At 31.8% G+C, this 26,980-nt stretch overlaps 1 protein-coding gene across 1 annotated transcript; it reads right to left on the reverse strand.

Moving 5' to 3' along the window:
- Positions 1 to 2,506: 2,506 nt before the first annotated feature.
- LOC134706553 (uncharacterized) lies at positions 2,507 to 20,205 on the reverse strand. The gene is made up of 5 exons (XM_063565582.1): positions 20,019 to 20,205; positions 10,511 to 10,540; positions 9,797 to 10,094; positions 6,452 to 6,547; positions 2,507 to 5,894 (listed from the first exon to the last, which is right to left on the reverse strand). The coding sequence occupies exons 1-5, from the start codon at positions 20,049 to 20,051 to the stop codon at positions 3,283 to 3,285; spliced, it is 3,069 nt and encodes a 1,022-aa protein (XP_063421652.1). The 5' UTR covers positions 20,052 to 20,205; the 3' UTR covers positions 2,507 to 3,282.
- Positions 20,206 to 26,980: the final 6,775 nt, after the last annotated feature.

Here is a 26,980-nt window from a genome sequence, read left to right on the forward strand (position 1 = left end):
ACGGATATTAACATAAAGTTTTATGTTATTCATGCCCCCTCTGCAAGACAAAAGGGTCGTTAAGTATTAACCTTGTAGAGCTACTCAGTAAAATGACTGAATTACTATTAGAAAAAATTGAAACACAAAAATACTGAACTCCGAGGAAAATTCAAACCGAAAGTCCCTTATCAAATGGCAAAATCAAAAACTTGAAAACATCTAACGAATGGATAATAACTACGTTGCAGGACCTTGATTTAGAACAATAGAACACTTCTGACATGTGACTGTTCCAATCACCTCATATTTACAACCCCTCTGTCCATGTTATTACTTCGGGTCTAAACATAATTCAACATGATCATATTCGATTGGTGATGTCTCACTGTCCTAAGTTTAAAAAAAAACAAAATACATCAATTGTTTATAGTGAACAAAAATGTTAAACAAGCCACACAGAGGTACAAGCTTAAGTGATCGTTATGCTGGATTTATTATTGACAACATATCTGTTAAATTTGAAGTTAGACTCTCTTTTTTTTTAAATGTCCACATTCATATGGGAACGAATTGTTAATCTCTCCTTGCCATCCTCTTCTTATTTCTCAATGAGGCGGAATTAATTCCGACATTTGTCAAAAACAAGAAGATCAAAGAAGACAGATTATTGAATTTCGGATACACATATTTGTTACACTAATGTTTCAGATAAGGGTAGAGGTTGATACCTATTAAAACGCTTTAACCCACTGCAATTGTTTGCACCTGTACAAAGTCAGGAATCTGCTGTTCAATAGCTGTCGTTTGTTTGTGTAGTTCAAAAGTATTCCTCGGTTCTCGTTGTATATATTTATCAGTCTGTTGGTTTTCTTGTTAGCATGTTTTTACACTAATAAATTTTAGGGCCCTTTATAGCTTGCTGTTTGGTGTGTGCCATGGCTCCGTGTTGAAAACAGTACTTAGCTATAATGGTTATAATTACTTTCATAAATTGTGACTTGGATGAGGAGTTTGCTCATTAACACTCATACCACATCTTCTTATACTAGTATCGGTGTTGATAAGGTGCTTTCCATTCACAATTCAAACTATTCTTAATGGGTTTCATTAATATATCCACTAGAACTGGATATTAAAGAAACAACGGACACGGATTATGTTGCTCCATTTTTAAACTTATAACTCGAATTTGACATACGCAGTCATCTCATTACTAGAATTTATGACAAATAAAGGCAACAGTGGTATACTTCTGTCAGAAAGTCATAAATCGAGTGAGAGAAAAACATCTGGGTTACAAACTATAACTGCGGTAATCACATCAACCATAAGAGGAAAACAACGAAACAACAGAAACACAAGTGCTACCAAACGACAATGCAACGCACACAGAAACGAACTATAAGATAACAACTGCCATTTTCCTGACTTGGTACAGGACATTTTAAGAAAAAATGGTGGATTGAACCTAGTTTTGCGGCTGGCCAAACCTCGCGACTTTATGGCAATGTTAAATAGACAACATTACATGACCATACTTCAGTACAAATAAAAACAAGAACATTCAGGACAGAGAAATACAAAATGTACATTACAAGAGGACATTTCGACATGCAAATAATAAACAAACTAGACGATTTATTTTACCCAATCTTCACCTGCATATGGAGTATACATGTCCCAACTTATTTGGTATTCAAAAACTTGTAGCTGCTACTCATACTTTGTGAAACGAGTGTCTGAGCAGAAAGTTGATGAACCCTAAGGTTTTTAAAGAATTACGTTTCTAAATTCAAACATTCAACGGAAGATACCAAGACCTTGTTTAAAGATATTCCGTATCAACTTCAAAAATCATACACGTTGGTCTTGATGTATAGATTCTAGCTTCTGACGTTGTTTGTCGTCTTAAAAACGTTTACATTATTCTATAACTGTGTCTACGTGAATATCACTAGATATTTTACTGTTTAATCTATTTTTAGTAATATCCATTTGACTTGTTTCTATACATATCGTCATTGTGTTATTTTGCTATGGTAAATAAATGTGTGTATTCTTGTCTTATTTTTTCGCTGATGTGCCTTGCCTATGCGTATTTTTTTTTTGTATTTCGTTGTTGACATATTATTTAGTGTTTAAAATTATATAAACGCAATATTGACTGATGTACCCCTGTGTAGCTGTTTCACTTATACTATAAATATCATGTCTGTTTGTTTTGTTCACACATCGTTGTCAATATATTGGAATCTTATGCGACTGTCATACAACGTATGAGAGGTTAAGCTAGCTATAAAACTAGGTTTACACCACCATTTCAACATATCTGTACCATGTAAGGAATATGACAGTTCTTATCAATTTGTTTGATGTATCTGGACGTTTGATTTTGCCATTTGCTTATCGGTTTTCCGATAGGACTATTCGCGGAGGTCGGTATGTTTGTTATTTGACTGTTTGATCTTAAAACAATAGTTTTTTTAAAATTTGAAAGTCGGCAAATAAGAAAGGAAAACTAAACTTGAAAATATTATACATTTATTTAAAAAGATATTAATATTAGTAATAAAATGTTACATACGCATTTTTCTTTTTATTTCTACAATAAAACATTCACCATAGTAGGATGACCTAAACCATCATCTGATCTAGTATACATTTTCTACAATTACAATTGTTTCAAAGCAATATTTTCTATAAATAAAATACATTTCTGCTGCTAAACGAATGGACAACAATGCTAAAATATCATAATGGATATTTCAATGAAGTTCAATAACAATAGAAATTAGTGTTCTAAATAACCTAAAATAACTAAAGCTAAATGTACCATGTTTACACATTTCCAAATCTTCTATTATATGGATATCTAAATCGTATGGTACTTATTAGAAATAATGTAAAAAAAACCACTGACATGTGTTGGATAATTTGCAATTACTTATTCAAAACTGTTTATTGAACAGTGAAGGAATTTAACGTTGGTTCGTTTATCATTTGTATTAAAGTTTACACACTTCTGCCGTTCTCACACTTTCACAGAATGTATCACACTAATTAATATTCGTGTACAATATGTAATTTCAAGTAGTGATGAAAGCCTCATTTCAGAGACAGTGCAACGCTTTTAGACTGAAAAAATATGAAAATGTATGACTGTTGTAAGATTTGAATGTTATTTCGTGCAAAACATATTCACTATTGTCACTGTGCTTTAAAGCTTTAGAGTGTAATTTTATTTGTTAAGGAAGAGGCTAATAAGATGTATTCTCCTTATCACTTTAGTAGTATTCAACCTTAAATCCCTGTCTTTTTGGTCTTGAAGTAATTAACAACATCGTTCCACGCCAAGCTCTTTAAATCCAGGATTTTAGTTTTTATGTTTTGAGATGTCTGAAGTGCATTTTGTCGATATAACTGATGACCAATTGTTTTTTGGGTTGATTGTCTTTTGAGAAGGTGCTGAAGAAATATATTCATCTTGGTAGTTGACGGAATTGAAGTCGTTGTACCTGTAGTAGCAGTGGTGCCAGGGGTAGTACTAGTTACTGTTGTAGGACTAACGGTAGTAGTAGTGGTAGTAGGAGCGGTGGTAGTAGTGGTAGTAGGAGCGGTGGTAGTAGTGGTAGTTGGAGAAGGAGTAGTAGTACTTATTGGTTGTGTAATGTTTGGCTTTTTGCCAAGTTCGATCAGTATTGCAGCAAGCCACGCATCTATTTCTTCATCAGAATCATCGCTATCGTCGTCTTCTTCACTTTCATTTACTCTGACTTTGAAAGCTTTTATTGTTTGATTTTGTATTGCATACAAGAACTTTAAAGTTGCGTTTTTAGTCATTTCGTCTGACTCTTCGCTTTCATCCGATTCATCGCTGTCTTCTGTTGCATTTACCTTTTTGGTTTTTATATTAGAGATTGATGTATTTCCATTTAGAAAGGCTAATCTTAGTGCCTGTAAATGCTTAAACGCACTCCTTGTTGACGAATCTTTTGTCCCTAGACTGTTGACGGCTATCTTATTAAAATGGAGAAATTTATTCGATGATTTTGATTTTCTTGCCTTTTTCAACCTTCTGTTGGCCTTTTTCTTTTTTAAAAATTTCAATAGTTTCATTGCATGCAACGCTTTAGCTGTATTATAATTACTTATTGTATTTCTCATCTGATTTGAAGGGTTTGCTGTTGTAGTAGTTGCTGTTTGTGGTGGTGGTGGTGGTGTTGAATGGCCTATCAACTGTAATAACTGCTTCATGTGTGTATTTGTTTGCAAACTTTGTGATGTTTCAGCAGTTTGAGATCCAAACATGAGCATATTCATTAGCTGTTGATGATTATTCATTTGATTGTTTATCATTGGATTCACTGCCGCTGTATTGACAACATTAGTCATAGGCTGCATTGCCGCAGAATTGATGACATTGGTCATTGGATTCACTGCTGCAGAATTGATAACATGAGTCATTGGATTAATTGCTGCAGAGTTGATAACATGAGTCATTGGATTAATTGCTGCAGAGTTGATAACATGAGTCATTGGATTCATTGCCGCAGAATTGATATTATGAGTCATTGGATTCATTGCCGCAGAATTGATATTATGAGTCATTGGATTCATTGCCGCAGAATTGATATTATGAGTCATTGGATTCATTGCCGCAGAATTGATAACATGATTCATTGGATTCATTGCTGGAGAATTGATAAAATGAGTCATTGGCTGCATTTGTGGTATCGGTGTGCTTGCTTGTGGGAAAGTATATTGTACTGACTGAGCCGCACTTGCTTTCTTTTTACCAAGAAGTAATTGCAAACGTTTTAATTGAGGAGCAAGTTTATTATTTGGATCAATATTCCCTGCTATAAAACCCAGATCGGGCATTACTGGGGTAGTAGTGGCCATATTATTTGAGTTGATATTCAAATTAAACATACCACCGCCGGGCATTTGATGTTTAATATTCATCTGCCCGACCGGAGGACTTTTTGTTAGCTGTGGCGATGGTGCTGGCATCGGAATCATCAGCTGGGATGCAATAGATTCTGCAATCAATGCCGTTAGTGGATCTAAAGTTGTGGTTTCTCTAAAACCATGAAATTGGCCTTGACTAGCACCTAATAGAATATTGTTAGCCTGCAACGAATTCAATGTTTGCATGGTTTCAGAGTTAATCCCTTGCAATTGACTCATCGCAGACATGAGAGATGACTGGTGTGATTGTAAAACTGGAGACGATTGTCCTCTCTTCAACGAATTAAGTATCGTGTGCGTATTTGATTTTTTAGCATGGTTGGATATTAACTGTTTTACATCCACAATGTGATTAGTGGAATGTAATTTAGTGTCCAATAATGTATTAGTGTGTGTTTGTGGGTTATAAAACAAACCTAATAATGATTCAGTCGTAGAGGTAGGCGAGACTGTTGTACTGATGGGACTTGGTGTTGTGTTTGAACTGTTTAGTAAATGATTTATGATTCCTTGTAGAAGGACAGCAAGCGCTTCTTCTTCCGAGCTTTCGCTATCATTATCATCAGAATCGGAATCATCGTCGGCGAGAAAAGTTCTAGTCAAATTTTGAATTAAGCTGTTGTTCAATAATTTTGCTAGTTCCATTTCGTCACTTTCGTCGGAATCATCTTCATCGTCGTTTTGTTTTGCAATCATTGATCTCACCGTGGGAACTAAATGAGTTGGTACTTTGAATTTTTTCACTGCTTGTGAGGTTGAATTTTTCAAAGATTCGTCGCTGTCGTCATCTTCTTCTGAAGAAGAGTCGTCTTCGAATACCTCACATCTGTCATCCTCAAAGCATCTCATCCAAACTTGCATACTTTTCTCTAATGCTGCTTGGTACTGACAGACTGCTGGCTCACAGCAAGGTTTATTTACATCTCTGAAGCATGTCATACCTATCAAGCAGAAAGATAATCAAATACAAGTTCCAAAATTCAGTTCTTTTTATCTGATTATTTATATTTATTTTGAGTTACAATCGTAACTAATATATACCCTCAAATGTTAAGCGACACATTATTGAAGTGGACATAGTTAAGTTCATTTTTGTAAAAGTAAAATCTTAAGGAAATGAGTAATAAATCAAACTTATTAATAGTTGCAAAACTTTTATGGAAAACTTGAACATGACACGGTTTCATTTTGTGCTTGATATCAAGAACGACCAGAGAATTAGGATATACTTTCATAGTGTGCGATGAATATGTAATTTTGTTTATGTGTACACAACATACCTTACACTACTTTGTAGGTCTTATCTTGTTTTCCATATTTAGGATGATGCCAAATTTAGTGTGTTTATGGAATGAATGGAATGTCTAATTATCTCGTGTAAGTCTAGGTATATTTAATATACACATTTGACCATGTGCTTGTACCCTTCGTTACTGTGAGACTTCCCCATTTTGAATTTACCTTTGAATTTTATATTTTGTTACATATTTTTACATACCAATTTCACAGGCACAAAAATCATTACATTGTTCTCCAAGCTGCGCTCTGGAGTTCGAACATGTTCCATTTGTTGGAGGTCTAGATCTGTACGGACCTGCAAATAAAATATCTTTGTTTACTTTCGTTACTGTTATAAATATATAAAAGTGTATATTCTACTTTCCGTCGCTGATTGCTCATTATCAAGTTGAACAAGTTCTTAGTTCTCTGATAAAAGACAATTTCGTGAATATGCATGCATTTTGTCCACGTGATGTAAAGCAAATAACCTCAAAAAAATATCCCATTGAAATGTATCTTTTAGAAGGCAACATACACAAAATAATTCTCATTAATTTCTGTCATATACTAAATGAAGAAAAGAATAGGTGGACACTCATCTGTTGGAACTAAATAAACAAAAAGAAAATATAAAAAAAGAAACATTCAAGAAAAACAGTAAAATTTCAAGACAATAAAACTCCGAAGAAATGGTGTGTATTTAGCTTACAGTTGAAACTAGTACATGCCAAAATATAAAAATATCGTTTCAATGTGATATGAATGTGAAATGTATTTTGAATCATAAGAACTTTCGAAGTGCTACCTCCTGAGTTTTTAAACAACATTCCATAGGGGGAAAAAACCTACAAATCCGCACTCTTTATTCTGATTCCCAATCATATAATTCTGTTTAAATCACGTGACAAAGAGATAAGCTGTAGATGTTTTTTTTTGTTTTTTTTTGGTTTTGTCAGGCCTGATTATCTAGAGACGAAGACAAATATGTATACATATAGATTCTAACAATAAAATGATAGTTGAATTTTAAATGCTAGGTTTGAAGATCAGCACTATAAAAAAAACTTTTCACCACCACGGTAGCAGAATCTGATTCTTTGGTTATTTTTACACGATATATTCGCTAGTTTTTAAATTTGTTTTTCATGAAAAGATAGAATTTATTAAATATTGACGAAAGAAGAACCGATATCAGATGAAGAGCACGTTAAAAAAAAGTTATACATTTACCGGTCGTGGAAGTATAAATCAGCTAAGAATTAGAAATAATATTTAAAAAAAATGTTTATCAAATATGCAAACCCTTGATGTATAACAATGGATCTTAATGCATTCGTCCAAGATGAACTCACGATCTTCAATACGACCTGCAATGTGTTTGATTCCATACGGAACTTTAAAGCCGACGTAAGATAAATTAACTATGCATCTACGTACTTATAAGTAAATCTGATCATGATTTGCTGTATGCTTTATTTTTTATATCATTAATTTATTTCACAAACTCGAATTTGGATCATGATTGTAATAGCCTGGAAATATACATTAAGGCTGCACATATTATATCATACAATGTCACATGTATTTGTGCATCAAAAGTGACAATTCACGTTGACAGAACATATTATTCAAGGTGTGTTTATTTTTAGCATGATTATATACATATGTAAGTGTACACATCTCTTCCTCCTACAATAAAATGATTGAGTTATGTACATCTGTTCATAGTTATAATTAGTTCTTTTCTATAAATTTAATGAAGGCTAATCCGGACAAATTCCAGGCTATAGTCATTCGGGAAAAATAAACATAAGTTGATATTTGATTTAAATGGAAACAAAATTTCTTGTGAGGAAAATGTTAAACTTCTTGGAATAAATATAGATTCGGACTTAAATTTAAAAACAATCATATACTTTAAATAAAACAATTAAATATTCTAAAATGTATTGGTAAATATTTAAACAGGCTAGATAGGTTAACAGCATACTACTCATTCATTCTTTCGAGTTTTAACTATTGTCCAGTAATTTGGCACTACTGAAGTGAAAAAAAATCTTTTAAAATGAAAACAAAATCAAGAAAGTGCTCTAAGATTCATTTATGAAGGTTATTATAGTCCTTACGAAAAACTGCTAGAAAAATCTAAGTTACCATCTTTAAAAATAAAAACAATAAAAACAATTGCAGTGGAAACATTTAAAATAATTCACAAAAAAGTCCGAGTTACCTTCATGATTTGATTGATTTAAAAATTAACAATTATGATTTAAAATCACAGGAAACAGCAGTACTCCCAAGAGTTCAAACTACTATGTATGGCTTAAGATCGTTATAATGCTGCACAAGTCTGGAATGAGCTACCGAATAAAGTTATAAAAGACAAATAAAGAAGGAAGTTGAAAGGAATTGATGACCTAAGTTCCTAAACGTTTTGCCAAATACAGCTAAGGTAATCTATTCCAGATGTAGAAAAGACTTAGTATAAAAAAAATCAAATATAAAAAAAGATGTTGAATGATTGCCAATGAGTCAACTATCCAAAATGACCAACATTAACAACTATAGGTCACCGTACGGCCTTCAACAATGAGCAAAGCCCATACCTTGTAAACATTCAATTTATAATCATAACCATATCAAAGATAGTTCTTGTCACCACAGACGTGCTGACTACTGCGCTGGTGATACCCTCGGGGAATTAACACTCCACCAGCAGTGGCATCGACCTAGTAGTTGTAAATAAACTCATCATAGATACCAGGGTTGAATTTTTTATTTGCGCCAGACGTGCGTTTCGACTACAAAAGACGCATTAGTGACGCTCGAATCAAATAAATTTATAAAGGCGAAATCCAGAAAAAAGTTGAAAAGTACTGATGACCAAATATTCCTAAAAGTTTTGCCAAATACAGCTAAGGTAATCTAGAAAAGCCTTTGTATAAAAAAAAATATTTTGTGAATAATTAATTTATGATTATGACCATATCGATGATAATTCATATCAACACATATGCTCTGTTCTATTGAAATCTCAATACAGTCTACAAAATGAAGTTGTAATGATGTCTTGATAAAAAAATTTAAATTACTCGTTCGATCAAAGTATCGGTCATTCAAGAAGTAACTGCAAAGCTTATCTTAAAATTACTTATACTGTGCAATTAAAAGTGGGCATTTAATTCAACCATACTTTTTACTAGAGTATTGTTAGAATATTTTTACGTACCGTATATCCCAACGACACTGGTATTACTTACATACTGTCAAACGATATGTGATAAAATTTGTATACCCAGGACAGTCCTAGTAACCGTAATTTTGTAACAAATTGAGAGGTCTCTTACAACATGAATAGTTAAAACTTTTCCATAAAAATAATAACAAAGTCATCAGTTTTTCTAAACTGAAAATAATATCATAGATTGTTGTTTTCTTTACATCCAGTGGCAAATAAATAAAATCTCTTAACAATCCAAGAATCAATTGTGTTATTGTAGGATTCAAGTATTATATTTTAAGCAAAGATATAAATAATTATATTCAAGCAGGCGATTCTTACCGGTTGCATCAAACACTTCTGACATCACAATAACTTTTTGGTTAAGATCCCGACAGCAAGATGACAATGGACAATCTGCCGATATTCTACAAAAATTAGGGGGTAGTGTAGTAGGTGAAGGCGTTGTTGTTGTAGGTGCTGTTGTCGTTCCTGTTGTAGTTGTTTGGCCAGATGTCGAGAAAGAGATTCCAGGTGGCATTATATGATAGAACATCGGATTAATGACGATTGGAGCTCGCGTTGTTTGTTGATTTTTAACAAATGGATTATATATATTAGGATCAAACAGGACAGCTGACTGAAATACACATGAAGAGAAATATGACAATAATGATAGTTCATGTCAATAGCTTTTAAACAGCTCCTATGGAAATTCATTAATGAAAAAATGTACACTACAAAATTGAAATTTTAATTTTGAATTTCTTTTATAATCGATTAATCATAGCGAAAATTGTTCATGTTAATATTATTTGGAAACAAAAGCTTGTCTCAAATTTAAAATGATACAAATGTACAAAAGAGTAAGATGCAACAACAAAGAAAATACTACGGAAAAAAGAACACAAGGACTTACTTACTTATGGATTGAACAATCAAATGACAGGGAGGGCATTTTTTTTACTCTTAAAATTGATTAGAATAATTGTGTTTTAAAACAGGCAAACGAACTGACGAATGAAGAAATAATTACAGATTAAAGGTAACACTTACCAATGATCCTGATATCACAGACAGTAGTACCTAGTAATACAAATGATAGAAACGTAAAAAAAAAAAGGAGATGTATAATACTGTCATTCACTTTAATATATAATTTCAGTAAGTAAATATATTCAAACGTTGTTCTACGCGTTATTTGTTTTGAGAGTGTGTCATTGACAAGTTTGATTATTATTGTTGTTATAGTAGACAAAATCATTTAGCTTGACTGTATCGCTAGTAATGCATACCTAGAAACCATTTTATCAATACATAAACAATTTCATATTGCAAAACAGTTTGTCAGAACTAGTGACATTAAATAAGCAAAAAGGCTTAAGCAACACATCCCTGACTTATCAAAAGACTTAGCTTGAATCATTGAAAATTTTAATCCTTTCCATGTTTATATACTCTTATAACCTATTGATTGGAGTTTTTTTCGTCTACCGTTAAACACATGTCATTATTATATCTATTAGTTATATCTGCAATATTTATTTTATTCGGAAGTGTAAGATTTAGACTCACTATAAGGTTTAACTTCGGGGTTGATTTGAAATAAATGTATAAATAAGCAATGAATGTGATTGTTAAGTTTGATAGATGCTTTTTGTGCTTCTTTGTTTTACATTTGTTGTTTGTTTTTGTTCTAATTGAGCAATTGACTGCTTATTTTGACAATTTTACCTATTATGTCTGTTTTGTTCACGCATCGTTGTAAATATAATGGATTTTGATGCGACTGTCATACAAGTGAGAGATTAAGAGATAAAACCAGGTTTAATCTATTATTTTCTACATTTGAAAATTCCTGTACTAAGTCAGGAAAAGACGGTTGGTATCAATTCGTTTAATGTGTATTATTATTTGATTTTGCCATTTGATAAGCTAAAGCGACTTTCCGTTTGGAATTTTCCTAGTGTTCAGTATTTTTGTGATTTAACTTTTATTTGCCAATTTTCCAACAAGAATTCTCAGCAAAAGGATAAAATGAAACAGACAAAGAGTTCGCATAACACTACATAGACACATATTTCAGCAACATGAATTCTATCATGAACTGGCGTAACCCAAAAATAAAATAACAAAAATATAAACCTCAAATAAAAGCTGAAAACGGAAATTCCCTTAAGAAATTGCAAAATCAAATGCCCCAACATATTAATCGAATGAATAACAACTGTTATATTCCGGACTTTGTACCTACATTACTTTTTGTCGAAATGTTAGGTTAAACAATATTGTTCTGGACCTTAGATTGCAGGAAAACAGCATATTTGTCGCGTAGTTAGTCAAGTGCATAACGAAATTAAAGTCTTTGAATATAAACGAAGCATAAGTGTCCATGGGACTGACAACGAATTATCAGCTTTGTCCATTATTAAAACGTTTTTGCATTCTATTGTCCGTAAATACATAAACGCGAGACATATCTCAGTGTCACCAGTTTATGTGTTTATTATAATCGTCCTTAATATTATTCGTGTCCGAGAACATTCACACTATTATTATTATTACATATTATTTGGTTTATGTACAAAAAAATGTAAACATCAATATATTTTATATTATTCATGGCCGAGAACATTCACACTATTATTATTACATATTATTTGGTTTATGTACAAAATAATGTAAACATCAATATATTTTATATTATTCATGGCAGAGAACATTCACACCTATTATTATATATCATTATGTTGATGTACAAAGAAATGTAAATATCATAGGTATGCTGTAATGTTTATTGTTATGAAATATGACCTGCATAAGTGAATTTAGTAGTCACTCCATTAAAAGATAAACGACCAGTATATCTCTATCTATCAATGTCGTGACCATAAACATATTATTGTTTGCTGTTTTTATGTTAAATTATGCAAATGAACAAGTAAGAATCAATATTTGGCCGGAAAATGTCCATCTTAATAGTACTTCCTTACTAAGCTAAATATGAACCATAATCAGTTAGCATTAACAACATTTTTGATGTCGCAAAATACCTGTTATTGAGTTTTTTTATCTTTTTAACTTTTGATTTTGTCATTTGATTAGGGACTTTCCGTTTTGAATTTTTCTCGGAGTTCAGTATTTTTGTGATTTAACTTTTTTCTTGCTAATATTAAGAAATTCACAGCAAAAAAATCATATGAGGTATTCTTATTATTAAATTGACCAATGCTGTGATTTATGTTATTAAACAAACAAAAATATTCAGAGTTAGCAAATAGAGGGAAAAATTTCAGAATAAAGATAAGAGGGTGCAAAAATATAAGGAATAGATAATAATGAAAAAAAATAATAAAAAGAAGAGAAAAATTGTTTACTTTTGTTTAGGTTTGTGAAATACCGGTACTCTTCATTAAGATCTGCATAATGCTTTACCAAAATATTTGCGAAAAGTTACTTATGTCAAAAAAGAAACTAAACATGTAAAGATATCTGCGGTATAACATTTGGCTAATCATATGTGTTAAAACATTGAACCATGGAATGTTTGTGGTATAATTATTGGATAATTAAAGCAACCACAATGTATTTTTATTAAACATACCATCAGATATATATATAGGCCTTTAATTTTTAATATACAATGTATATGATTGATTTCTCTGACATATGTTAAAGGTTTGAGATAACGTCGACTGTGTTTTATTTTATTGTAGCAATGTAATGTAGTTATTTTCTGAACACTGATATTTAGAAGCGTTTTGTTATCTCATCAACAAAAACATTAAACCATATGAAATAAAAAGCTTTTAAATATGTTAGTATATTAAGTACTCTGATAAGATCCCTTTTTATCATATTGACAAATTTATCGTTTGAAAATCGTTATCATTATCATTTTTTACAATTTTCTATCAAACAAATAAAGCAGTTAGCGATGCACGTTATGAAACACAGTTTTAAAGGATATTCAAAATGATCTATGTTTGTGTAGTAAATAAAAATTCATTTTGGAACATCCGAAACCAATACGGATTTATATCTAAAAAAATCATTCCATTGTTGTATTCATGTCTAAGATGAAAACATAAATATTACCGTTAATTAAATTGGTATTTATTTCATTTGCGACAAAAGCGACAAAAAAAAACATTAATTTCAAAGATGAGAATTTAATATTCAAATACCTACAACATTTTAAGCAGACCATTGGTAAGTTATAAATTGTAGGTTCTGATGTTGATTTTTTTTTAAATTGTAAAAATACGATTTTTGAAATAACAAAATATCAAAAAAAAAAAAAATCGGGTTTTTGCTTTTGATTTTGAATCAATGGTTTTGAAAATAACACTCTAAAATAGAACAAATTTGTCAATTATTTACCTTGGTAATGTTTATCCAATTTCATTTTACATGGAAAATGCATTGCCTTGTATCGTTTCTTTAGTTGCCTAGTATACATGGCGCAATCTAATACTTTTTTTATTGCACAAATGAAACACGTATTATGTATTTTTGAGAACAAGCAAATTGGCGCTGTCGAATTATACAAGGATTTATTAAATGACAAAATATAATAGATACAGAAATTTGTGGTATGAGTGCCAATGAGACAACTCTCCATCCAAGTCACAATTTATAAAAGTAAACCATTATAAGTCAATGTAGGTCTTCATAACAGAGCCTTGGCTAACACCGAACAGGAAGCTGTATAGAGACCCAAAATATACAAGTGTAAAACCTTTTATTAAATGAAAAGTCAATTTAATCAGTCAAATTGGTACCGTTAATGAGATGGTTTTATATCATAGACTTTCAACTTCTGTTTTAAGTAAAATCAATTCCCATTAAATCATTCAAGCGCTGTATTCTAGGCATACGATTCCCTTGAAATCTTTTGCTGCAACAATATTTCAATAATTTGCTTGACCATTTATTGATTAATTTTGTAACACTATTAATTTAACTAACCCCTACGAAATCAAATAAGTGCAGGTAGGTTAGTCTGTAAAAAGTATATGTGCAATATGACCTATATTGATAAAATGGGTTAAAAGTACTAACTTATATTTCTGTAATTTGAATCAATCATCGTTTCTATATAGAAAAAAATATAGCCGTAATGTCCACTTTGAGATATGATTGTCATCGATATACATAAAAAATTCGTCCGAAAATGTCAAACATGACCATGTCAATACAATATTTCCTAAAAATGTATCTTGAGTGGACAGTCGACGTATAAAACACTGACTGAAAAATAGATATATCCAAGGTTATGTGTAGGGAGAAAAACAATGGAGTCATAAGGTTATGTTTTGATTTATTTCAGAAGCTAAAAACACAATTTATCATATCTCTTCGTTCAATGTAAATCAGTTACAGTAACAAGAACCTGAATAGCTTACCTGTAATTTGTTGCATAAAACTTTCATCAATAATTATTTTTGCTTTACAATATATTTTAAGGAGTGGCTTAAAAATGACATTCAATGTTCTTTGTATCTATCATATTTTCTTCAAAAGCGAATAAACTACATTTCACCCCTGTACTCCATTTAAGCCATAGTTGCTATGTTTCGTGAAGTACAAGGAAATAAAATAAAACATACATGTATAAGCCCAAGTTTGGTTGAAATTGATTCAGCAGTTTCAAAGGAAAAGATTTTTTGAAGTAAACAAACAAGATGAACAAATTTTGAAAAAAAAGTCTTTAAAGGGAAATAACCAATTAAAGGGACATTTGAAACTTTGGTAATACAACTAATTTGTAGATCTTCCTTTACTGAACATTTTTGCTTATTACAGTGTATCCTTATTCAAAATAACAATATTTAAAAATTTGATGTCTATGTCTAAAATTGAGTCAAGAGAGTTGTATTAAAACTCTCGATTCTTTAATTATGGTAATATAAAAAAGAAGATGTGGTATGATTGCCAATGAGACAACTATCCACAAAAGACCAAAATGACAAAAACATTAACAATTATAGGTCACCGTACGGCCTTCAACAATGAACAAAGCCCATATCGCATATAGTCAGCTATAGAAGGCCCCGATGAGACAATGTAAAACAATTCAAGCGAGAAAACTAACGGCCTTATTTATGTAAAAATATGAACGAAAAACAAATATGTAACACTTAAACAAACGACAACACTGAATTACAGGCTCCTGACTTGGGACAGGCACATATATAAATAATGTGGCGGGGTTAAACATGTTAGCGGGATCCCAACCCTCCCCCTAAGTTAGGACAGTGGTATAACAGTACAACATAAGAACGAACTATAAAAATCAGTTGAAAAAGGCTTAACTCATCAGATAGACAAAAAATAAAAGTGGACGTGGCCGAGTACTTATACATCCCGACACAAAAACACACAATGAACAGATCTGAGAGTACTCGCAGTTATATGACAGCTAGTTCAAAGCCATTAACAACTAATAAAAAAATTATGCCTCTAAGACTAAGCAATCAATCCGTACACATCCAACATATAATGGATTTAGTGTAAAGACGTCATAAACAGCCAGAGAAAAAACATGACCTTGTGCAATGCCAAGTTACAGGTATCGACAGATTGTAGATACACGAAAATGTATATGTATATAACATACTCGTAATATTTAGTTAGCTTTTAATCTACTTATAACAAAGTCAATATTTATACCAATAAAAACAATATTCAATGATCGTATCACAGTGTTGAATAGGTAACCTTTAAGAATAAGTTTATTTAAAGGAGCAACAAGTTTACATGGATCATTTCTAAATTTCCGGGCACGGTTAACAACATTTCCGTAAAAATTAGGATGTGCTATCCCGTTTGAAATAAGTTTTCTACAGGTACAACCAAACTTCAAAACCACATCTTTATATCTATGGAAAAATTGAGTAAAGGTTTTAAGTAATTTATGGTAACGATATCCCTGGTTTAATAACTAACCAGTAATACATAGGTTGCGTTTGTTAAAATCAAAAACAACAAGTTGTGAAATATAAACACCGTAGGATGGTGCCAAAGGAACATCATAACTTTATATTTTCGAGTTCAAAAAACCATGATAATCATTAATGTATAATAACTAGTATGTGTAATTAAATTAACTAACTTATTGATATCTTTACTTTTTAAAGCTTTTAGGCTAATCTGTCGCATACAAGTATAAAAACCGCAAGTCGAGAAGTAAGTCCAGTTGGTTCTAATAATGTTGCTTGAAAAACATCGGAAATGTGTTATCGAAAAGAAACCGTGACTACTGATATAAAAAGATGTGGTAGGATTGCCAATTAAACAACTATCCACAAAAAAATACATAAAAATAGCACTAAGTGCCTGTATCAGTACCAATTTAAAATCAAACACAAACTCATGTTCTAACTCAATATTGAGAGTGGAAAGTTTTATAACCAGAGAATCGTACTTTATAAATAATTGTAACACGAATTTCAATTTGAAATAACATTGAAATAAAAATGTATACACGTTAAGAGAAGACAGCAAGCCAAATTATAAACTAAGAGGATGACAAGAGTACCCATTACTCAACTATTATGTTTAAGCCTACCAGCATATTGTCACATTATTCGTAGATTTTCGTCTAAATTACTAATAACAAAAATGTAAATTACTGTAAATATTCCCTAATGCCCGCGTCACACTGTCCCGATTTTTATATACGATGGTCACCCGAATGCGAAAATTGTAAGTTCGTACGAAGTTGGTCCCGATCTCGTTAAAATACCAAAAAGTGACCGAAGCAAGTACGATTAATAACGAAGTCTATACGATGGTGCCGAAATTATATACGATAGCAAAAGATGGACATACGAAGGTTAACCGAAGACAGGTATTTAAGCTTCATATCTCAGCCGAAGCCTACACAATGGATCACAAAGGCTACACGATGGATTACGAAAATTAATCGATGGTCATATGATGTCTAAAAGAAGTCGTGTACAGCTTACGATGCATTTAAATTCTGTCATGCAATGCGGGAAATCGATCTATTTGTCTAATTCTTATAAAGCTTAGTTTATTATCCCCTCGCCTACTACATATAAGTTGCGTGTAGATAAAATTGTTATGGACACTCTAGACCTAAAATGCTCAAAACTTGGTATGGTGTTACTCGTTAAGAATATCTTAAGCGCTATTGACGATAAAGTTCAAAGGTCAAGGTTACAGCGGCAGTTGTAATACAAGGCAATATCACCCTTATGGACTATCTAAAACCAATATGCTTCAACAGATTTTAACCACATTTGGTATATTGTTCCTCCTTGTAATGATCTGACATTTTTTACGTTCAAGGCCAAAGGTCAAGGTCATGCAGATCGACTTGTTTTTTCTCCTTCAAATAGCATAATACACATGAAATTGGATGCTCATTTTTTTACCTGCCAATTCTAAAAACAATATTAAAGGTATTTCCAGTAACTGAATGTTTTGGTTGATTTCTAAAAAAATAGTTTATGTATCAAATATGCATACTCAATCTACCATTTTCTACATGTGTCATATACAAATATAGTGTCCATATTTGTCCCCAATATGTTACATATGAAGGGATGCCACGCTTGGCATTGCCTAGCTGGAACTGTAAAATGTGTGCACTAGTCTGAACAATCACCCATAATTATGCCCATGTTTACTGATCTATCTTAAAGGTAAGGTAATGGGTTCCTTGATCAATTTTATTCAAAAAGAGCTCAGTCTTTCCAGGAGAGTATCATAATACTATAGACAAAAAGAAGGATGTGGGGAAAGCAACAAATGCGGCAAAATATGACATATAGAAAACAAAATGGTTATGAAGTAAACATTCGTGTGACAACAACTCATACGATACTAAAGAAATATACCTTAAAAAATCAGAACAATGAAGAGAAAGTTAGTTTCCCTATATACGTGTACCTGCAGTGTTGTTGTACGGGGCGCGTTTATGATTTGCATTATGTTACTTGATATGAAAAATTGACAAAAAATAATATTTTACTTGTAAAAGTAAATCCTGAGTCTGTAATAGCTACTCTTCTTGTTCCATTTGAATTAATAGAAACAACGCTGTCGCATTTCTTGTTCTCATAGAATCATATAATATGAGCTCCATGTTTTGTGAACGTCTTTCTTAACTGTCGTATTAGACTGACCAGTGCATAACGCGCATGGCACTTTAAATGTATTTTATCGCGAAAATTAACTTACATTTAGCTGGATTTATTGCCGTCGTCGCTCCATCTTGTCGCCTTCGTACTTTTATTCGATGGCAACACGACGGGATTACGAGGTCTTCACGAATTCGTGTTGCCATCGTAAGACCTTCGAATAGCTTCTTGATTCATTCGTGTAGACATCGTAATGGCAAAACTGCCCGATGGAAACGATGGAAACACGAATGCAATACGATGTTCAAAGATGCATTCCCGGTGACATTACGATGGTGAGGATGGTGATACGAACTCAATACCCACCCTCAACACCGGACGCACCTTCGGGGATTTTTTAACATGTTAAAAAATTTGGAACCCTTCCCGAAGTTGTCCCCGAAGGCTAGAAAAAGTGGCCGATGGTTAAAGATGGCACTACGAATAGCCCGATCTGGATACGATCAGTCCCGATTTTGAAAATTTCCATAATCGTGTTGACCTCGGGACAGTATGACGCGGGCATAAGAATGTACCAAGACGACATAAAGTTGATTATCAATGTAATGATAATAGTATCATTGAGGCTTATACATGTGACAGGAATTTTAATCGTTCGTAGATCATTTCTGGATACACTTTTCTTATCAGATTAGAATTTTTAACATCTAAGATCGGTTGAAACTAGACCTGATGGCAACTGTTACCTACTCAATTAAAAACAATACATAAATACCAGTTAGAAAGTTGTCATAATAATGATTTAATTAAAATGTTATAAATAAATTCATTATTTTGCTTTTGGGGAAAATATTTCTATTACGGAAGTAATTCAACTTCAACTAATTGAGAACATCACGTCATTCGAACTTTGGCGGTTAGTTTTACTTTGTGGTGAACATCTTTTCAAATTTCTTATTCTTTATTCGGGTGTTTTGTTATTTTGTTTAGTCACTAAACTAAAATAAATTCTTCCGTGTGAGATGAGGAAATAACATTAGAAGACATTAAAAGACTTACGGAATGGATTCTAAGGGTTGTATTATAATCAGATCTTTTTTAAATGCTAACGTCTATAGAACCTTCTAACTGTTAACTTCAAATATTTGTTTCAAAAGGGGGATCGTCTTTTAGTTTAGCTGCTTTCGTGCAGTTTATAAACTATACTTGATGTGTACGGAATATAAACATAACCAACAAATTATTATTATTTAAACTTTGCTGTTATTATTATGATACAAATCCATAATTTTCTTTGTTTAAATGTAATAATGCATATCATCATAAACACTTAATATCGTCCTGAAGTAAAACAGCATGTACAAGGTATTCATATTTCAAATAGACCATTAACATGTTTAAAATATGTGACATGCATTAAAAGTTAATTTAATTTAATTATAAATACATACCGGTAATATATACAAATGACCCATCATGACCATTTCCTGATTAGAAAATAAACAACGAAAATACCAAGAGCCAAGCACTTGTTTTTCTCAGCACATTGGTCTATCGTTGGTGTGTATTCCCAAACAAACACCAAGTTCAGGCAATTATCCTTTTATTACAAGTAATAATTATATGACGACGGTAAATGATTAGTAAGGACAAGAGTTGTGACACTTATAAGGTAGGTTTTGGACAAGTAACGAAGTAAATACAATATTAACGGCGTGCACCTGTCAATGCCTTGTTCATATCGATTGATTCTCTATTTATATCATCTTATTCAGAAAATAAACTTAAATTTAAATATATTTTTCATCTTATATAAAGTTTACTGACATGTCAACTGGAATTTAATGTATACTGAAACCGATAAAAGAAAGAATATCAAGATGAATTTAAAAAATTAATAAAATAAAAAAAACACAAAACAGGATATATTTTCGACTGCAGTCATATAAATCTAAATCTTATTTGCTTACAGTAGGTGCTATATAGAACATCCTTGTCTTACGAAGCGTCTATGGATAAATTCCATCCATTTTTTTTAAACTAAATATCACCACGTGTCTGGTTACATGTATTGCAAACATATAAGTAAATATTAATAAAACATAAACATGAGGTTAACGTCGTGTAAACCCTTCCAGATTGACCTGAATACATTATAACTTTATTAACAAAAACTCGCATCTGTGAAGGCACTTTTGTATAATTTTTTTTATATCAATAGGACATTATTTGAAAAAAATCCTACAATTTGTAAGACATTCGCGCTGTTTTTAAATATATCATCTTATCAATTGTTAATGTTGTTGACGGAATGCAGTTTAATGAAACTCGTCACAGGGATATCAAATACTGGATGATTTGAATAAGACTATTGCAGGATAAGTAATGACTGAACCTTTTGCAAACATGCTTGTGTCAAATGAAAACGAACCCACTCCAAAGGGGCACTCGGAATTTAATTCCTCATAACAACCATCAACTTTTCTTTAAAAATAAAAATCAAATTAAGGTCTTCGCTAATTGAAAGAGGAGGGTAATAACTATGAATGTAGATGCAATAGTTCCTCGAACTTTACAAGCGAAACAATCAGCACAAAGTAAAATCACAAAAATACCGAACTCCAAGGAAAATTCTAAACGGAAAGTCCCTTATCAAAATCAAAAGCTCAAACACATCAAACGAATGGAAGACAACTTTTTCAATATCATTGTGAATGAAGTTAAACTACCATCAAAATTAAAGTGAAAAGTTTTGTCAGGAAACAGAACGATACCTCATATCGTTTCATTCATTCGTGTACTGCTCTGACCATTACTTGACTGGACTCTCAAAAATCACTGCTAAAAATATCAATAATTGCGAGATCTACGCAAACTGTAAAAACTAAGGAATTAGAACTTAACTTATTGTAGATATCAGTGCATTTCTTTGCAACTGTCAATAAAATTGTTGATTTTAATGTTTTTTAAATCTAACAGAATACATTCATAGAAAACTTTGTTTCAAAACGAGATTCATGCATAAAAGGAGAATAAACTGACTTTGCAATTTTTCCGAATGCCATGTCGCATATACTATCATACAGAACGATACGAACGACTGCAGCAATCAAAAGTCTGAAAAAAGAGATAAAAGAACACTTTAACCATAAAGTGGATTAAAATTTAAAATAACATTTTTGATGTTCGATCGATGTTCTTTTTGTGGAACGTCCCTTTTGATGGATTGTAGTACTAGCCCATTCGTAATATTGAGAGAAAAAATGACATTTCTAATGTAAGTAAAGGATTTCATAAATGGTTGGTTGAAAACAAATGACACTGCTAGAGTATTCTTTCACATCATTTGTGTCTGCTTTTATGTGTTGTAACGACTGTGATGACTCGTATGAGTACAACTAAGATAAGGACTAATCTCATAACGTTGTAATAAAGAGAAAAATGCAAGCCAATTTTAGTGTCAGACAGGGGGGGGGGGGGGGGGGGGGGTCCCTAAAAAATAAGATAATATCAAACATGAAATAAATTCAACTGCTTATAGGCCATTACATATGCTTGTTCTGTTCTTTTTCTTTTAGGAGCCACTGGTAGGATTTGAATTTGGAATAATTTCTACCATACTATCATTTTTGCCAAATCATTACCTTTAATTCAACAACAATGATTTCTCACATGTTTTACTTATTTCAATATATACGCAACTAATATAACACTTTTACTGCACTCTTTCTATTAGAGCAGTCTATGTCGTATACAGTCACTGACCCGATATCACTTGATATCACTTTTCCTCATAAATATCGAAATAGTACATGTTGCAGCCGGGTTCATATTTATTTTTTTGTGACGACCTCTTCAACCTGTTCTTGTTCCCAATGTATATAACGAAGCGTTTAACGACTCAACTTTTTTTCTTTTATAAATGTTGGAAAAATATATTTCACTTGTCAATATCTTTTGTTTAAAACCTATACATCATTATGTTATATGCTTATTGATGATATTTCAGTTCATTCTCAAACGAATCGTTCACAATCGGTTGGTTTCAACAGGTGAAAACAATATAAAGTCAATTATAGGGTAAAATGACCTGACATATCAACGATATTAAGGTTTGGCCCGAAACGGGGTGAAAGCTTTATAGAGCCTCGCATTGTCCCATTTCTGAGCCTCGTCTTTATACAGTAGTCAGAATACTCCGGAAGAAATATCCTCAGATAATAATTGGGGACTATATACCATGAACAAATGAATCTGAAGACTACATGTTCAGTCTGTGTAGTATCCCAATGAGATACCGATACTTTGTCAATCACCAGAGATATTAAATTAAAAAAACCCAGGAAAAACAAGATGCAAAACAGCAACAGGGAGAAGTAAATAATGCCATAATTGACAAAAAATTACCCCATCTCTATTGATATAATCAAAACCTTCAGATATTAAAGGTAATACACAAGAGAAAATAATATTAAATGAAAAAGTTGGTGCAGATTTCATACTATTTATTAACAATAAAATGGTTAAAGATAAGAAAATACTTTTAAAGTATTATAAAAATAACGAACTCCAGGGTAAATTAAAAAAGGGAAGTCTATGTAAACCGACCAAATCAAACGGTATCAACCAACGGATAATCACAGGGCCTTTAGGGCATTACACATTTTTGTCCTCAATGGTCTACAACTTCGTACTTTATTTGGCCTTTTTGACTTTTTTGGATTCGAGCGTCACTGATGAATCTTTTGTAGAAAAATAACGAACTCCAACGTAAATAAAAAAAAAGGGAAGTCTATGTAAACCGACAAAATCAAACGGTATCAACCAACGGAGACTGTCAAATTCCTGACTTGCTTTAATATTTTTAAAAATACATACCTATCTATTATGATTTATTAACAATTCAAACTGACATTTTAATGCAACGAATTGTTCGACACATAAATTTAACTCCATATGATATGTATTAAAAATAAGACAATAAACGGTACACTGATCATGTTAGGCCGTGTTCCCACCAAAAGCTGTGTACAGTAAACATGTTTACATTTGGTTTAATGTAATGCACACTAGTTTCACATTAAATTTGTTCACATCTATACACCTTGTTCAGGTACCTGTACATAAGTTTTGTTCACACTTGTAAACTATATGTCATTTAAATGTTCATTACGTAGAACAGATTTCAAATTTTCGAACAACTTTTCTAGCAGTTAGGTAACGACCAATTGACTTTAAAAAAGGGGGTGATTTTACCACAATTTGATTTTTAATAAATACGGGTCATACAGATGATTAGAATGAACAAATATTCTGAGTCCACAGTTTGTCCATACATTGTAGTGTCAAATATTGAATTGGTACCATAGAAAAAAAAATCAATAAAACTTTCACGCGGGAAAAAATTCTGACTCAGGATTTATGAGTGAATCGTTGTTTGAGTAAAGACCAGTGGCAAATATTTCTGTCAGTGTGTACGTCCAGTCGATTCGGGAAGACTTTAACAAATGAATTATGTGTTCGGCATTGATGATGGATGAGTCTTGTCTGTCTCGATAAGGGTTTAATAAGGCTACGTATAGTGATTTTATAACAAATACATATATCAAGTTTAGACAAATATTTCTGCAAAGATCTTTATTAATAAGTGTTGTAAGTATCAATTTTATATAAAAATCGCTTCTTTTTTAAATATACATGGGCAAATCAAAGTTCTGAATGCCTAGTTTTGTGTACACTTACACAGGCCTACATCGACTATCGACTGCGTGTAGACAAAACATGATTTACATTACATGTAAACATTGAGTTTTATCAATGAGAACGTAATTATGTTTAGTTTATGTGTGAGTTACACTTACACAACACCGAGTTTAGGTCAATGTGAACACGGCCTTATTTGAAGAAAAAAATGCTAACTCTAACACATACTTATGTAAATGAACTTAAATTTATTTGACTCTATGTAACTTGTATCTATGAATATGACAATAAACAGTAAATTTCACGTTTAAGTCACTTTGACCACTTCTATGAACTAACAGCAAACACTTGCATGATAAAGTATAAAACTATAACGACAACCAAACCAAAAAACCGCCAAAGGTTTACATAAAAGTTCAAATCTAAATTCTATATTTCCCAAACACAGGGCCTTTTGAAGGCATTGCAGAATTTAACACGATCATTCACACTTGCATACCAATCTTTTTCACTCCGCTCGGCCTGATTATGTTAATTAGATACAGTACATTATAACATACATAAAAGTCATCATATAAGTATTAATCAAACATGTCCAATTAGTGAAAAAAGAGAGATAACTCTGATTGTTGAAATAAACATTTATATTTGCCAGGTAGATGGTTATTATGATGGTTTCTTTTTGCAAAATTAAGCTTTAAAAAATTCACACAATAATGATAAAAATGCATTAGCATACCTATATCAGTTGCGCCTCGAGCTCAAATGAGTGAAACCGTTGATTTTGTTCGACAGCTCCTTACATGTCAACTTTTGGGTCAAAAGAAAAGAAAGGGGAGGGGTTGCAATTTGTTCAAGAAAGCAACTCAAAATTTGTAGCTATTTAAAACAGACCATTAATAGCACGTCTTATGAAAATAGCACGTTTAGTTTTTGGTGGGGTTCGTGTTGTTAATTCTTTAGTTTTCTATGTTGTGTCATATGTACTATTGTTTGTCTGTTTGTCTTTTTAATTTTTAGCCATGACGTTGTCAGTTTGTTTTAGATTTATGAGTTTGAATGTCCCTTTGGTATCTTTCGTCCCTCTTTTATGAATTAGTTGTCATTTCAATTACAATCGACAAAGTCGTAAAGTTTATTTTTGTATGTCTATACATACCACAAGAAAAACATTACCAAAGAGAAAACAATATGCTACAAAAAAGTAGATACAAGAAATGTAAAAGGGTTTACCAAAGTATTACGAGTTTTTACTAAGATGAAATAGAGCACCAGATTAAGATGCAAGAGTCAATGTTTTAACCTCAGGATCAGGACGTAACACTACCTTTACTATTAGCTTATGATGGTTTATGCACGCCCTCACCGTATTCCGTTATTAAAAAGAAGAGTACAACATAGTAAAATGTCTCTGCAAGAACTCATTCATATTCATATAAAAGTAAAACGAAGATTCATAGTATTCTTTTATATTTCTTGGTTAATTACTAACCTATTGTTTAGTTCATTTTTGGTTATATCCGTTTTACGTGGCTCGGTACTTCTAACATCCCGCCAATGCGTTGCTATGATGTGGTCATATTTGTGGCTTGTTATTCATTTTTGTTTATGTGCTTTGTCAATATGCCATTTTGTTTTTCTTTGGTGACATACTATTTTGTTTGTATATTGTTTAAGATTACAAAACAATTATGACTACTGTGTCTTTATTTTTGATATTTTTTACCTATTGTCCCAGTTGGTTTTGTTCACACATTGTTATCAATATAATTGAATTGAAAAAATACAAATAGGAGGTTTAGCTATCTCTAAAACTAGGGTTAATATATTTCCTACATTAGGAAATGACTGTTCCAGGTTCGGAATATGACCTTTGTTTTCAATTCGTTTAATATGTTTGAGCATTTGATTTTACCATTTCCGATTTGAATTTTCCTTGGAGTTCGTTTTTTTGTTGTTGTTATTTTACATTTTACATTTTAACATCTATGACATGAAACAAACACAGCTAGAAAAAAATCTTCAAATGCTTTCCTATCTATTTATATTGATGCTTACTTCGGGTTGAATAATTACCGGTAGATTATTTTACTTTTTTAAATTTGAATTTACGTCATAGCATGTTATGAATCAAATATGAGAACTCGAGGTCAAATCGGTGATCATAAATAATTTGACTTTTACCGGGCGTTGAAAACAGCTATTATTCTGAAACCCGATGTGTTAAAATTGTCAATATTTAATTAAAAAAATGTGTAAGGGTTCCGTGGAACCCAGTGTCTCGCCTACTTTTGCTGTAAATCACAGGCTAAACAAAAATGAGGAAAAAAATCAATAAAAATATTCCTCTTGATACTATCTTATGATTGTAAGAAGCTTCTGTCCAAGTTTGGTAAAAATCTAGAATAATTAATGAATCTAATAAATGTTTTGAAAACTTTAACTGCAGACTGTATGTAATGTTCACTGGAAGAAAATCTAAGTCCATTTAAAAGTAAAATACAGAAAAAATGGAGTTGTCTTTTTACAAAATTTACTTCTGGATACTATTTAATGATCATAAATAAGATTTTGTCCAAGTTTAGTACAAACCCAGGATAGTTTAAGAAAGTTATTAAAATTTTAAAAACTTTTACCACAGAGTGAATGTTATGTTTCCCGCAGAAAAACTAAGTCCATTTAAAAGTAAAATACAGAAAAAATGGATTTA

This window comes from Mytilus trossulus, chromosome 2 (genome assembly GCF_036588685.1).
Source record: "Mytilus trossulus isolate FHL-02 chromosome 2, PNRI_Mtr1.1.1.hap1, whole genome shotgun sequence".
NCBI classification, from domain to species: domain Eukaryota; kingdom Metazoa; phylum Mollusca; class Bivalvia; order Mytilida; family Mytilidae; genus Mytilus; species Mytilus trossulus.